Genomic DNA, 17,228 nt, shown 5'->3' with positions numbered 1-17,228 from the left:
TCATACAACTCTGACAGGCAAATTTTATAAGAAGAGGAAATTGAGGCTTAGAGAAATTAAATTACTTGTTTAAAATCATATCACAGTAAGAACTGAAATAGAAATTAAATATGCCTCACTAAACTCCTAATGTTTCTGAACTCCTAAAGTCTAGGGCCACAAATGACCCCTGTAATGCCAAATCTGATGGAAATTCTAAAATTTTACCTACCAACACATAACTAATCACTTTTTCCTTATCTGCACCCTTGGATTCATGACCCAACATTCTCCTGGTTCTCACTTAACTTCTTCGGCTCTTCTTCTCTTAGGACGTTGATTTTCAGCAGGATTCAGTTTGTTCTGCCAGTCCCTTAAACTTTGGTATTTCTCAAATTTCTGTCTTCAGCCTTCTTCCCTCTCTATATACTATCCCAGGAAATTTAATTTAATCTATTCTTAACAACCACTTAGAAGCTGAAGATTCTCAAATCTCGTATCTCCAGTTCAGACCGTTCCCCAAACTTCAGATTCATTCAATAAACCAACTGTTTATTGGACACATCCGTATGGATATCCCACAGACATTAAAATCTCAAAATGGCCCCAAATGCAATCCCTCACTTTTCCTAAAACTAATAATGTACTAATATTACAGTATAATGTAAATTCAGAAACGTGCACACATGAAGAGAGTACATACAGCTCAGTGAATTTTCTCAAACTGAACATAAATATATAGCCAGATCCTAGATCAAGAAACAAGACATCACTGGTTTCCCAGAAGTCTCCTGTCATGCTTTCTCTTCAAGCAACAACCTCCTCCTAAGGGTAACCATTATGCTACTTGTGGTTATTTAATATAACCTCAAGTACTTGTGCAGATGATTTTCACTGGCAAGGTAAGGGATAACTCAAAGTAAACTGATTGGTAGAAATAGTTTTCATGCACTCCCCCATTTGCTATCCATCTCCAAACCTAAATGCATATTTTAGACTAGTTTGTCGATGAGGACAACACTAGTGACAGGAAAGTTCAGTTACTTAAATAACAATTTCCTGTGAAATACAGATCAAGGTCTGTTAATACCCATCAATATACTGATTAAAAAGGAATTTTCTCAGTGTTTGGCAAGCTAAATAAATTCTGTATACATATTCTGATATGGTATCTGTGTGGTATCTGTGCGTCAAGACTCAAATCCCACTGAATAAAAACTTCAATGAAATCAGGAGCAGAGATATTTTATTTTTTTTTGTATTTATGACTATGAAGAGGTTGCACTTTTCCCTTCTAGTAGTGTAAAGTAATTAAATGAAAACTCTCTAAGGACAGTGGACTAAGCTGCTTAAACAATATTTTTATAAATAAACATTGCCTAAATACTAGGTGCTACCAAAGCAATCTTAAACATTCACCCTTTTTGGTGGAGGTTAGATATAAACGTTTCCTCTAATACCTTAGATTAACCTTCATTATATTATTTGAAAATTGTACTTAAAACAAAAAAAGAGGGACTTCCCTGGTGGTGCAGTAGTTAAGAATTCTCCTGCCAATGCAGGGGACATGGGTTTGAGCCCTGGTCCGGGAAGATCCCACAGCTGTGGAGCAACTAAGCCTGTGTGCCACAACTACTGAGCCTGTGCTCTAGAGCCCGTGAGCCACAACTACTGAGCCTGCATGCCACAACTACTGAAGCCCACCTGCCTAGAGCCCGTGCTCCGCAACAAGAGAAGCCACCACAATGGGAAGCCCGCGCACCGCAACGAAGAGTAGCCCTCGCTCGCCACTAGAGAAAGCCCGCGCGCAGCAACAAAGACCCAACGCAACCAAAAATAAATAAATGTTTAGAAAAGACCTCAAATCTTATTTTTCATATATTCTGCATTTTCTTCCAATATTTTCCTATAGGCCTGGAGTAGCATCTTATTTCATAAACTCATTAACTATCCTTAACCCATGCAAAAATATTTTTCAAATTGTAACTTTGTAAGAGCTATTTCAAACGTAATAGTTTCCTACTAAACTTCTGAAATCCAAAATACTTACATATGCCCATTCTGTTCAAAAAAGGTACATTTCCATTGTAGGAAAAAAGTTGATTCTAAAACTTGAAGTCATTCTTGACTGACATAATTCTTAGTTTAAAAATATATATATATATACATATACACACACACACATACATACATACATATACACATACTATGGTTACTTACACAGAACATTGATTCTTGAAAACAATGAAGTCATATCAGTTTATTATATGTTCTAAAATGGTATATAAGTGAAACTACAAAGAAGAACAAACATTTGGTTGGTATTGATCAGTAATTCCTAAATCTGTGAGGCAGGCTTCATTAGAAGCTTGTTTGTTAAAAATAGATTCCAGATAAGAAAAATAAGACAAACCCAAATTGAGAGACATTCTACAAAATAACTGGCTAGTATGCTTCAAAGTTGAAAGTGTCATTAAAGACAAAGACTGAAGAATTATTCCAAAATGGAGGAGTGTAAGGAGATAAGACAACAAAATGAAATGTAGGATCCTTAACTGGATCCTGGCTCCCAAAAATGGAACAACTGACACAATCTGCATGAGGTCTGTAAATCAGTTAACAGAATTGTGTAAGTGCTTACTTCCTGATTTTGATCATTGTGCTTAGGTTACATAAGATATTAACATTTGAGGAAGCTGGGTGAAGAGCCTAAGGGAACTCTGACCTATTTTTGCAAGTGTGAGACTAGTTCAAAATAAAAACTAACAAAACAAAACAAAACCCCAGATTTGTAGGTTCCAACTCCAGAATTCTGATCTAGTAAGTGGGATCCCAATCAGACTTTAAAAAAATTCTCACCAGGTTTGGGAACCACTGGCTCAAAATAATTAGTGAAGAAAACTCTAGGAACAAATATTCAGGATAATGAAACTATTCTATACTTATAGAACACTTAAAATTTCAAAGTGCTTTTGTCTATAATATCTCAGTTGATCCTCACAGGCGAGGCAGACATTGGTCCCACCAAACTAACAGGGAAACTTTAGCCCTGAAAGAGAGAACAAACTGACAAAATCACAAGTCCAGTAAAAGACAATAAAGGTCTCTTTACTCCTACTCTACTATTTCCAACATATCTTATTCATTTTAACATAAAATGACACTATACTTCAACCAGTCAATAGATATTTAACATCAATAAATATATTTTAATGAATAAAGAGAATTATGAAACTACATTATCTGTAGAAAATCATTAAGGTTAAATTTATTGACTTTTGAACAACCAGAAATTTCTATTGTCTGTACAATGACAACTGATAGCCATAAATGTTATCTGAAGGAAATCAGATGATCCAAAAGTAGAAGAAATAAGATAATTTCAGCTCAGTAAAAGACCCAATTACCAAAGAGCATTCCATTCTTCCATCATGAATTACAAGGAGTTGACTATATTAAACTAAAATAAAATTCTAAAATTTCATTATACGTACATTCTACAAATAAATTGATCATTTGCTATTCTTAGAAATACCACAGAGTAAAGCAACAAAATAATACAGACTGTATTAATAATAAAGGCTTTATGCAAGTTTTGTTTTTTAAAACATGAAAGGGATCTGTTATCAATGTTAGCGAACTGCAGCAACAGATATTCAGGCATGTAAAAGAACTAAATATTAAAACATAACTTATTTCAGACAGCAAAGGGCAATTTCAAACTAAGTATAAGTATAAATTTGAAATGTTAATTCATTTGACAAGTACAGGCACTAGAAAACCTCAGTGTTTATACTTGACGTTTATATTTGATTTTCAGATGTAATTTATGCACTCATCTAAATCCTGCCCACATGTTACTCATGGAGGCTGTGTAACAAGCTGCATTCTACACAGCGTCAATCTGCAGTTGCCCCCTGTAGATTCTCTCACTGCAATAACTGGACAAACAATGAATCTTATCCAATTAGTCCATTTGTTGTAATTAATACATCCAGTTCATCATAAGTAAAGGAAACAAGCAAAAATACTATTTTACATTATAATTTTTTTTCTCTTTGTAAGCCCAGTGGAAGGCACTGGGGTTATTTTTAAAGCCATAAAATATATATGTGTGTGTATGTGTGTATTTTTTTTTTTTAGATGAAGAAACACATTTAACTTGATGCAATCACTCCAGTTTAAAGTTCAATTCAAGACTCTAGCTTAAACTCATCTGGAAAAAACAAGTTTTAAAGTGGTTCTTTATTTTAGTTAATCCTTAAATTTGTGAAAGCAGTATTGTATGGTAAATTTTTGGTAACTTGGATTGTAAATCACTTCCTGTTTAGCAAATTCCCTGGTGGTCCAGTGGTTAGGTCTCCGTGCTTCCACTGCAGGGGGCACGGGTTCAATCCCTGGTCAGGGAACTAAGATCCCGCATGCCGGGGGGCGCAGCCAAAAAATAAAATAAAGTAAAATCAATCAATCAATCACTTCCTGTTTAAGATTGAACGTCATTTTCTTCAAAAAGTTAATTCACTGAGTTGTTTCATATAGCCACTAAGGTGAAGTATTAGCTAAGTATTAACCGTAGTATATTTATCAGCACAGTTTAATTTTTATTCTTTAAAAAACTTATTCTTTTTAAAAAAAGAAAACGACATTTATGCTTAAAAATACTGACAAAATAGGAACATTAAAATCAAATACTTTACTTCAGTGTCCTAAGATACACATGTTAACATCTATGAAACAAACATTCATCTAATTAACAAAGATATGCCATAGTTTTAACTGGCAATATATTTTTTTCTTTCTTACTGACATATAAAATAATGGTGTGTCTTATAATCAATGACATTTTAGATTCAATGAAATAACAGCACATCATTTGCTAATGATAAACCTTACTAATACATCTTATGTAAAGGTATAAATCTTAAAAATGGACCTGTAAATCTTAATTAAATTCATAATAATACATAATGTATATATCAATTCTTTCTGCAGATGAATACGTTTCAGATTTTCACTGACTTTAAGTTTAGATGTAAGGAGTGAAATCAATAAAACATTTTATCTTCTTGGCATTTAAAAATTACAGAACTTACATAGAGACTACTAATGGCATGATTAATAATTAAAATATATATAATAAATTTATACCATATATTTTCAAAGTGCTTTTTTATCATATGCCAAAAACAATTAATTAATTAATACATTTATATTTTATCCAAACAGATAGTAAATTCTTATTATTTTGAATACTTGCAATCAGGGTCTCATCTGTTACTTTATTAACATGGACTATAAAGTGATTATTCCCAATTTCTGATGATTCATCTTATTTTCCCTTCAGACTTTGTTCATATTATTTTTCCCTTATATTATTATTTAGATGTAAGTGTCTCTCTCTAGACATACATGTTCGTTTTGTTTAAAAATACACACATACATATCTATGTATACACATGATGGTAGGTAATTAATAAATGTTATTTTGCTTCTTCCTTCTTGGGGGTTCAGAATGACTATCGCAAAGAAGGGCACAATATAATTTCCAGATCTAATTTAATGTTTTACTGTTTTTTCTTTATAACATGACACCCTTAATTCCAACTTGATTTGATAAATATTTCCTAATTTAGATGTTTTCTGCTTTAACTAAAGAGAAAAGCTACTTGTAGCACCTGATAACTCCCATTCTTGTAACAAACAGAAAGAATAATTATGAATAATACAAAAAAGTATTTTTTTACTTTTAATCATGAAGTACCTTTACTGATTAAATTTACAGGGCCACAAGAGCATTTTAAAGTGTCAAAGGCATTCTACTTGTCAGTCTGATAATCTAATGCAAGAAGTAAATTATAACTGAGAACATGGAAACATAGTTTAAATGTCAAAGTTATAAAACATAAATCTAAAAATGCTTCAATCAAATCATGTGATATTTTATTACATAATCTAAAACCGAAGAGAGCCGAATAAGACAATTCTACCAGAAGTCTTAGAATGAATTTATTTTAGAATTTAACTCTCTACTATTACTAAACCATTAGTTTTGTCCCTGTGATTTAATGAAGGATTAGCTTGCCATTTCTAATCTTGATTTAACAAATCAAACACAACCATTTGGCATCATTTAATATTTAATCTTCCATTCATTCATTCATTCCATAAAATTCATTCCCTCCCATTCATGGAGCATCTATTATGTACCGACCATTATTAAAGAAATACCTGCTCTTCTACTTGAAAGGCAGCTTGTTAGAACCTGACTGCCAAGATCAAGAAAAATGTCAAAATAGAAGGTTGTTTCCAGTCCTACCTCACTCTTCATTTTCCATTTCAACTTACACTCTTCCACATAACCATGTAACTCCTTTCAAACTCCAAGCATATTTCAAAACAAAACTTACCTGTCCTAAATGCTACTCTAGCTAACCTGATAAACAGAGGCATTCTCATATGAAAGAAAAAAACAACATTAATAAGTTAACCTATTATCCTTCTTACCAGGTAGCAACTGTTTGTTTTCATTTGTCTGCTTGATTTTTAAATTCATCTTATTAGGAACAGGGCCTTAATGGAAAGAGAACCTAGGCAGATAGGTGAGAGTTTAGGCTTGAAGGAAGGGGCATGGCTCCCGGCCTTGGCTTTTTCCTTAAATAGCTATATGTTATTTATGTTTTCAGAAAATAATGGCTAACATTATTAACAGGTATTGCTCTATATGCTTTAAGTGTTATTAAATCATTTCATCCTCAAAATAACACTATAAGGCAAGCACTATCATTATCCTCATTTTATGTCTGAGGAATCTAAAACTTGGAGAGGTTAAGTATTTGTCCGAGGTCACACTGCTTGTGACAAAGGGGAAATCTGAATAAGTGCAACTGGTTCCAAAGTCAAAGAATTTAACCACATTATCATACTGCATGCCCAATCTAACTCACAGAATTGTTGTAAAGATTAAATGAGACTATATTAAAGTCTCTGAAAAGGACACTCTATTCCTTGTATTAAAAAAAATTAATCTATGAAAGTGACAGAAAAACTGAAAAGGTTTCAAGCACACTAGCAAGCAGAGGCAAGGCAGTATTGGTTTTCTTCCGATTAGTATTCCTAGATTATATCACATCACATATGTGGATTAAATAAGCACCAACTCTGACTATATATCAACCATAACTTATTGTCTACAAATCTAGTTACTTTTGAAATTTATATTTCACATTGCTCATTGTTAAGTTCCAGCACACATTCTCTTTAATTTTATCTGATATAAATCATCTGATATTAGCAAAAGTTCAATTCTTCTAAAACTCATAGAAAAACAAAATCTTTACAAGAAAACATTTAATACATCATGAAATATTATTAATTAAAATGATGCAAGTAAACTTAACTATTTAAATGATGCTTCTTCACAGAAAAATTAAAAATGGCAAATTCAAAATTATAAAATGTAGTGGGGCTTATTGGAAAGCACAGTAATGAAATATTTCAAGTGACCAATATAGAACTCTAGATTGTATATGAATTTCATTTCCAGCCATGCTTTTTCCTCCAACATGATAATAATCTTTGGTTGTCTGATAAAGATGATCAAGAAACTGTTTCACTCCAACAGCTTAATAATATATGGGCAAGCTTCACTTTTACTTGCTTGCAACTTATAAATTCCTCTATCAAAAAGTCATCCACTCCCAAGTTTTTTTTTCTGTCAATTACTTAATACCTCGCCATGGAAATATGTTTCCAATACAATTCTCACCTCTTTTCTCAAGAATGCTATCTCTAAAAACAAATACTAAATTGATCATGCTGTGCAATATTAAAATAATTTATTGTTAATAATCTACCTATTTTTAACAAAAATACAAATATCACAGAATACGTCAGATACTCTACTGTATTACTATTCCCTACATATTAATCCACATTTTTCAGAAATCCATGTTTCTCTATTACAATTTAATTATTTCTAATTTCCCCTTATATATTGTTTTTTCTTGAACCAGGTTCACTTCTGTTATCTTTTGCCTCTAGTTATCTCCCCCGCCCACCCACCAATTTAAACTTACTGTAACTCTTGAGGGTTCTCTACCGATTTTCTCTTATTTTATGCATTATTTTTAAATACGCTTTCAAATGGTACCACTATTCTGCGTATATCTCTGTACAAGTTAAAACTGGAAAATTTTAATAGCAGTAACTTTTAATACATTAAAGGATTAAATATGGGGTTTCCTAAATTAAAACTAGACAAAATATTGAAAAAATAAGATATTTTCATACCAAAACGTTTAAATAAAAAAGGAGCAGAAATCTAACTTTCAAATTTTATCTTAGCTATCTGCAAATGAAATGCAAGATCAATAATATTAATTATTTCTCTATTATAGCAAGAGAGCCCATGTTATTTAATGGTTTGGACTGAAAGGCATCAGGACCTAATGATATAACTCAGTTTGGTGGTTTCATTGAAAATGCTGTGAATTAATTGTTTACAAAATTGTGTTAGTTCTAAATATGTATATAATATATAAATAATTTTGTAAGCAAATGAAGATTTTTATAATAAGGGAATTTTTCCTTTATTGTGTACTTTTTTCTGTGGAAGAAAGAAAACAGATTAAATACTTTATCTAAAATTTCATATAAAGCCTTCAAAAATAACCAAATATTCCTGCAAAACTGATTCTAAACTATGTTGGCCTTAGATTATTTTTACCCTTGCATGCAAAACAAACATACATATAAAACAAATAATAACACTTATTATATTTTTTGAAAATGTATTAGGTAAGTAGTCAAATAAAAATACCTAGGATTAATATACCCTCCTAAAGCAATTCTTTGTCCTTATAATTCTCTTGGAGCATTAATCCTCACCTGGCCTCTTTATTACATAAAGTAAATCAGAAAGACTGTAAGGGAGGAAGTCTGTAAGAGCCGAGAGCTGCTTATTGTTGATTTAAATGGTCTTAGTTTTCTTGCCATTCCATTTAGTTCAATGTTGTGGGTTTATGAGAAAATATTATATTTCATGTTTCCAAACTATAAGGTGCCCAATGAAGTACAACTAAGAGGTAAAGAAATCTTATAAAAAATTTCAAGGCATTTTTTTAATAAAGAAAGTACATTAGGAACTGGCACAGCAATATGGGTTTCGTTTTGTTTTTCCTTTTCCTGTTTTATATATAAAATGTTCTCCAATTTTAAATTCCTTTTACTAACATTAATATACAAAAAAGTATGTTCATAGACTAGTAAAATTTAGTAAATTCTCAAATATTACCTAATTCATTCAAAAAGGCAGTAAGATACACACAGTATCTAACAACTTAAAACTCCAAAGTGGGAGTAAACACATCATACGCAAATCAAAAGTAGATTAGACAGACTGAACTTTACAAAAACTTCAAAGGAAGAAGATTTAATTCTTAACCAACTTACCCAATTTTTGTCTTCTCTTTTAACTTAGAACAAGTTTTTGTTTTTTTGCTCTCTTTGTCCTTTGGCTTAGATTTCATCCTTCTACCTTTCTTTTCCTCTTTTCCTTCAACTGAAGCACTAGGAAAGTTTTCAGGGCTCATTACTCGTGGAATATTGCGTTCCCCACGCTCCTTTGCTTTTGCTATGGCCTCTGATATTATACGATTAGCCTTTTCTTGCTTGCTTTCTGATTCCACCTTTTTTCTCTGCTTCTTCTCGGACATGATCCTCACCTGGGTATTCTGCAACTTAGTATATGTCCCAGAACCATCACTCTTCTTGGAAGATGGAGGCTAGAGAAATCAAAATAATTTTTATACAACATACCAAAGTACATTTAAACAATTAACATAAATAACCAAAAATTTAGAATTAAGCTTTAAGAAGTAAAATACATAAGCAAATATATGAGTGCTACAAACAAATTTAAAATTAAAACATTTTGCTGATCTAGAAATTAGTGTAGGTATAAAATAAAAAGCTCAAATACTGCTTTTAAAAGTGAAGGTTAAAGAAGGATAATATAGATTCATTGATATTTTCATAGCATTCTTGATTAGTTGATTCAAATTTTGTACTATAAATATAGTTAATTCAAATTTAGTCATGTAAATATTCTGGGCATTTGGAATAAGTCTCTTCTTTCCTCTTCATTCCGGAACTCTGAAAATTATTAATAAATTTTAAATAGCAATTTTAATTTAGAATGACTACTCCCCATAGTTTATTATGACTTTTAGAAAAACAAAGCCTCTCTGCTTTATAAGAAACTGGAACGAGAACCTGAATTCATTTAAATCATTTTAATGTGCAATCTATGCAGCAATGTAGCTAGTTAGTAAACAGACATTCCCATACTTAAAATTAGAGAAAGTTTTAGTTTTTCTGTGAAAGAGTTAAATGAGGATTTTTTTTCTCTTTCTATATCATAATATTTTGCTCAAGCAATTCTGGAAAAAAACAAGTTCTAGTTTTACGTTAAAATTATTAATATTTTAGCAATATCACAGGAAGCAGATCAACAGCATTTTAAAAAGAATATCCTCTTCAAACACGCATTCATCCCATATTCTTAGATCACAGTTTTGTTACGTTCTTACCCGTAAACATGCCTCTGACTACAGCAAGGGAAAAAACCACCAGGAATTTCCAAACACATTTTCATGCTGGTTCCAGTGTGCTTCACTGGATATCTTTTCTATACCTGCCTCATCAAAGGTTTCATAGCAGTGCTGCAGCACTGGGAAAGGAGGGAGGGTTTAGAATCGCTCACTAAAATGCCACCTTAAGGCCTACAGGCTATAACAAATAACCAAGACGCGAGAAAACAGCAACAAGCTCAAGATGGCGATGCAGTACGACTCCGCAGCAGCAGCCAGTAATAAGGAAGGTTATTCAATCCCATTAGCCTTTTAGCCCAAAGAACCCCTCCTCCTCCCACTCATTCAGGCTTTCACTTACCCTTCCTCTTGGCCTCTTCACTGAAGACATTTTTGGCGTCAGACAAAGGCTTGCCCTCTGCTTTTTCACCACCCCAGGCAGTGCTCAAGAAAAAAGCATTGAAAGAAGATTCCTAAATGGCCTATTTAGCAAGCTGCAACCAAGAGATGCACAACCCTCCACAAATACACATTGTGATGTATCAACACATTTCTGCCTTGGCAAGTTTATATCCACTGTTCATTCTATTTAGATATGAAAAAGACTGTAAACCCGTCCTAAAAAGCTGAGTTTCCTCAATAGCTGTAAGCAGATAGCCAGATTCCAACAAAGCACAGAAAGAAATGAATGCACAAAGCATCAAAATGCATCAGCATGAATATTAGAGATGTCGTTAAAAATACTGACTCCTTCTGAGGAAGTAGGCCAGCAGATGGTGCTACCAGTTATTATTCCATTAGACTCTGCAATTTAACCCCCAATGGACTGTTCTTCCCTCCATGTAACACATTAACTCTCACTCTACCATTTCCTGTAGTAAAGTTTTTAAAAATATACGTAAAAACCTGATTTAAAAAAATCATCTGAAAAGGAAAACTGTAGTGAAACGGCTTTATGTAGCTATCAATGTTAAAAAACAAAGTCCAATGCAATTTTTACCGGAGAAAAATACTTTTCTCCGTGATACTCTATTTAAAACATAAACACATCTGAAGATGAGCAAAGGGTTAAAGAGGAGGTCATGCAAATGAACCCATAACAAGTGACTTCTCTTTAAGAAATTAGATAAGGTTTCTTATTATTCTTCTAACAAAAAGCAACAATGTCATTTTTAAAATAGAGAAATGAAGCTATTTTCATTTAAATTCCAAAAAGAAGCTTAAGATTTTGAAATGAACACATAAGAGCTGTCTATAAAAAAAATAACTAGCCATAGTTAAATTATTTCCTTACTTAAACCTGAATAAATACATTTATTTTCCTAACATAAAAAACTCCTAAACATTCCTGACCTTTACTCCTCACATTCTATTTCAACTCAACTGTTGAGTTTTTAAGATAAAATTTTAGTTTTAGTCCCTTGCTAAAAATAAATAAGTAGCAAGTCCTCCTGAATTTGATCGTTATATACCTATACTTTTCATCTATAAAATATTGAGACTATTTTAGTAAGCAATGACTTTAAATACCTAAAACAACATTTTCACTGCCTCAAAATTCACATTTACGTCTTTCATTAATACCATTTTTTTTAAATTGGTCTTGGGAAGTCATCTGATATCTGTATTAAAGAACCTGTTTTTAGTTTTTTCCTTTCAGGCATCAAAGGTCTCGAAATGGAGCAACATTATATAAACAGTGTCCTAGAAAGACCAATCTAAAGAATAGGAGAGGAAATTAAAGGCATAGGACCACTAATGCAAGAAAAGGATCTTACTGACCTGGAGGTCATCTATGTAAAAATCATAATAACCAATAATAAGGGCTAACACTTACCAAGTGCTTATTAGGTGATAGGCACTATTCTAAGCACTTTACATGTAATAATTAATTTAATCCTGAATAATAGGGTAATAGTGATAATGGAGAGGAGTAACAAATGGGAGAGATATTCTTACAGCAGAATTGCAAAATAATACAACAGACCCAAGAGCACAATTTTTTAAAATCATCATAATAATAATAGCTAACACTTACTTAGTCCCTACTATGTTCTAGGCACTATTCCTATTATGACATGTAAATGAACAACATGGATTTAAACTGCGTGGGTCCACTTACACGCAGATTTCTTTCAATAATAAATACTACAGTGCTACATAATTCACAGTTGGTTTCATCCAAGGATGTGGAACCACAGATATGGAGGAATCAAGAACTATAAACATGGAAGAATCACATATATGGAAAACTGACTATAAATTATACTTGGATCTTTCAATGAATCGCTAATCCTGTATTGTTCAAGGGTCAACTGTATATTATCTCAATTAATCTTAAAAACAACCCTGTGAGATATGTACTACTGTTACCCTCATTTTATAGCTAAGGATACTAAGGCATAGAGAAATAACTTGCCCAAGATCACAGGCTACAGAAATATGGGGTAGGGATTAAGAGGCAGAGAGCCTCATAATGGAAACCGTGCTCTTAACCACTATATTATATCGTATTTGGTTCAAATACCATAACTTACAGAGATTAATTTGAACACAAAAGAAAGTAAATGACTTTCTCAAAATCTCAGAGATACTAGTAAGGAAGCAAGAAGAAAATTTAGTTTTTTTCAGTGCCCTTTCCAAGAGGTAGAAATCAACTAGATATGGGTGGGTTTTGGCTGAAGAGCAGGAAGAGTCAATACTTGCTTTCTAGACCAAGTAAGTACTGGTACTGTCTAGACCAAGTAAGTACTGGTACAGGAGGAGATAAAAGAAATGTTGAGAAAGGGTGTGTATGTGTGCATGATGAGTTTAATTCTTTCCACACTGAGTTTGAAATGAAAAGTTTGAGTAACTGGAAATTTTGGACTGGATCCTCGGAGAGGTCAGGGCTGGAATATAAGACGTAGATTCTCTTGCTGTTTTCTTTGAATATCCTTAACTCACTGACACTATCCACAGAAACTAGGATGATTTCCAAAATATCTCACTTCTCCTTAAAGCTTTTCAGTAGATTCCATTACTTGATTCAAAAATCCCAATTATTTAACAATAAATCTTAACAGTAGACAATCAAATATTTGTGACCAAACATTTCTGTGATCAAATATTTCTTCTACTATTAGGATATAATATTTTAAATCTATATTCCCATAGAACATCAACACGGAGGTGTTAACTAACTAATCATTTTTAACATAGGTGATTTCCCAATTTACACATAGACACAAACATACAAAAGGGTAGTTAATAGTAACTTTTCTCAATGTTACAATTTTTCTCTTTTTCACCTACGTAAGCAGTCAACAAATTCTGTCCAATCTACTTAATTGTGTTTTATTTTGTTTTCTTCCTCAGTCCCAACAGCTCCTGCTGTATTAATTTCCCATTTGTTATGGTAACATTATAGTGATGTAGGAAAATATCCTTATCTGTAGGAAATATATCAAGTCATTGGGGGTGATGGAACATCTGGTTTGCAATCTACTCTCCAATTCTTTACAAAGTAAAAGAATTTCTTTGTATTTCATTTGTGATTTCTCTGTAGGTTTGTCACAATTTCAAAACTCAACTTTTAAAATAAAGGCAGGGACTTCCCCAGCAGCCCAGCCGTTAACACTTCGCCTTCCAATGCAGGGAGTGCAGGTTCAATCCCTGGTCGAGGAGCTAAGATCCCACATGCCTCATGGCCAAAAAACCAAAACAAAACAGAAGCAATATTGTAACAAATTCAATACAGACTTTAAAAATGGTCCACATCAAAAAAATCTTTAAAAAAATAAATACATAAAGGCAAAAAAGGCCTTGCTCCCCAAGGACCTGTATGCTAAATGAGAAAAAAAAAAAAAAAAGTAAAAGAAGAGAAGGCACATATATTAATAACATATCCAAATATTTATAAGAAAAACAAGTCATAGCAAAACATAAAGATGATATCATATGTGATGTATCAATTATTTTGATAGCAACTAGAAGAATATATGAAAGACCCTGGATGTCATATTTCAATACTAGAGAAACTCAAGGATTTATGGTATGAGTGTTTTTCAAACCATAGGTCATGATCTAATAACAAGTCATGATATAAATTTAGTGGGTTCAGACTAGCACTAAAGAAATGAAACATAACAGAATGAAAAAGAGTGGTACCTAACCTTTATGAATGCTACCTCTTAAAAATTAGATACTTTTAATACCATGGTTACTCCTCTTTTCCTTTATGAGAGAAAGAAGCAAAGAGATTTGAGTAAGAAATTAGAGGTGTTAAAACCAGAGTGGGGACTCAGTTTTTCCTCCTCTTGGTAGAATAATTTTCCCACATACCTACCCACCCACACTGGGGAATTCATCCATTTCAAATATTTTAGTTGCATACAAATAATTTAAGAATTTGAATCACCAGTGTCTAGACCTGAGTGGAAATCATAAATTTTCAAAAAGAAGGGGAGAATGATCACATGGCTACCATACATCTACTATAGAGCACAGGTTCTACTATTAGGGAAAATTATAAAAAATTTAAAGTTCTACTTCACACATTTTTAAAACAATATGAAGGAACAGAAAGTCTCAAATAATAAAACAGATATAATTCCTTAGTAATAATAAAACACAGAACAAAGAATTTTCAACAACATATATAAAACTGTATTATAGCTAAAAATCTTCCAACTTTTCTCAGGAGAGATGACTCTCAGGCTTCAGACCTGGGGGACTAGGTGAATGGAACTTGCAATGGAAGAGAATACAAAACAGAATAGAGATAGCAAGCCTTGAGCAAGAATGAGTTTTATACTGCCTAGAGAAACAACGCAGAATAAGAGAAGAGAACCATTAGAAGAGAACCCAAAACACCAAGTTTTAAAGAGCTAGCAGATGAAGAGGAGTTAAAGAAGGAAAGAAGGAAAAACAAAAAGAAACTACAAAAATGGTAAGATGGGCATCAGGAAAGAGTGGTGTCATGGAAGCCAAGAGGAAAGAATAAAAAGCTCTGCCATCAAAAGGAAAGTAAATATCTGAGAGTAATTTGATATCATAAAGCTAACTTAGAAAGCATTTTAGTTCTGTTGAATTGTTTATAGTAAGCCAGTGTGCTAGTTTTTAACATCTTTATTTTAGGAAGAATCATATAATTATGTACTTAAATATTCAAATTAGATAGCTAGTGGGAAGCAGCCACATAGCACAGGGAGATCAGCTCGGTGCTTTGTGACCACCTAGAGGGGAGGGAGAGGCAAGAGGGAGGAGATATGGGGACATATGTATATGTATAGCTGATTCACTTTGTTATACAGCAGAAACTAACATACCATTCATTGTAAAGCAATTATACTTCAATAGAGATATTTTAAAAATATTCAAATTAAACCAACCTCTAAAAACAATAAATTTGTAGTTAATTTTAGTAATACATGTCAAACGTTAGTGCTAACTTCTTTTGCATTTATTGCATATAACGTTTTTTTCCACAAAGTACCAATAAAGACTTGCTTTTAAAGAGAAGAAAAGGAGGAAAAATTGATCCAAATTATTATCTGTCAAAGTCTTCTGAATTTTACCCTTAGATTTGTTTTCAGAGTTTTTGATGTATCTGAAGCAATTATTTTATTTCACTTTCTTCACATCTGTGAACTCACATGTTCACAAATTAAAAGGCTTATTTTCATTTTGTGACTTGTACTAGTAACCAGGTTTCCACTTTTAGCTAATGATGACATTCTTTTTTTTCGACATCTTGAATTTTACACTGATAAGGTAATAGTATTAAAAGTATTCCCTCTATTTTAATCATCCACATAGCAGTTCAGGCAAACAGTAGGTATTCATAAAAGTGTTTTTTTAAAAAAATAAACATTTATTATGTGACTTACAGGAAATACAGAAAGAGAAGAATATGTTAGAGGATACCATGTGAATGTAATCAGCAAAATCCAGAATGTGGGAAACTCTAAAGAAAAATGACTGTTTCTTCAGCAAAGAAACAATAAGAAACAAAACAAAGAAGGGTAATCATAGATCAAAAGAGGCTTAAGACTAAATGTAATGCCAAAATTAAAAAAAACAGAAAAAAGAAAAGACAGACACTTAAAATTCGTATCAACTGAATGCAATACATGGCCCTTGTTTTGACATAGACCTGAACAAGTCTGTAAGACTACATTTATTAATACTAGGGAACTTTAACTTTGATTGGGTATTTGATTATGAAGGAATTCTAGTTATTTTTTAAGTGTGAAACTAATTTTGCAATTGTGTTTTAAAGCTAAAACCTTTGTCTTTTAGATATACAAATTGAAATATTTACAGATAAAGTGATACCTGAAATATTTACAGATAAAGTGATATGATTAAGGTGTGTTTCAAAATAGTCCCTGAAGGGACTAATAATCCCTGTATGATAGTCAGAGGGTCATATAGATGAAAAACAATTGCCTATAAACTGATGGCTGTCGTAGCTGGGTGATGGCTACTCTACTTCTGTGTACACTTGAAATATTATATAATAAAGAAATGTAAACCGTTATATTCTGGGAATAACAGGTAGTTTGGCATGACAAGAAAACTAGATTCATGTGGAAGAATGATAAGCAATAAAGACAGAAAGGTAATGGGTCAGATTATCAAAAGTGTTATAAGTTATGCTAAAATATCTGGACTTTA

General features: G+C 32.3%; 1 protein-coding gene across 15 annotated transcripts in view; it reads right to left on the bottom strand.

Moving 5' to 3' along the window:
- The window catches only part of CHD9 (chromodomain helicase DNA binding protein 9), a 245,391-nt gene that overhangs the window by 108,491 nt on the left and 119,672 nt on the right, over positions 1 to 17,228 (bottom strand). For 11 of the 15 annotated variants that reach the window (XM_036833648.1, XM_036833645.1, XM_036833643.1 and 8 more), the window contains one exon: positions 9,430 to 9,761. In XM_036833648.1, coding sequence (XP_036689543.1) covers positions 9,430 to 9,761 — 332 coding nt within the window. Of the gene's footprint in view, positions 1 to 9,429; positions 9,762 to 10,568; positions 10,903 to 10,929; positions 11,535 to 17,228 lie in introns of those variants that run through there. The other 4 variants (XM_036833653.1, XM_036833654.1, XM_036833655.1 and 1 more) reach the window with 3 other exon arrangements.

Source organism: Balaenoptera musculus, chromosome 19 (genome assembly GCF_009873245.2).
Source record: "Balaenoptera musculus isolate JJ_BM4_2016_0621 chromosome 19, mBalMus1.pri.v3, whole genome shotgun sequence".
In the NCBI taxonomy this organism is placed as follows: domain Eukaryota; kingdom Metazoa; phylum Chordata; class Mammalia; order Artiodactyla; family Balaenopteridae; genus Balaenoptera; species Balaenoptera musculus.
Note: the sequence above shows the minus strand (reverse complement) of the source record. Positions and strands in the feature narration are given on the sequence as shown.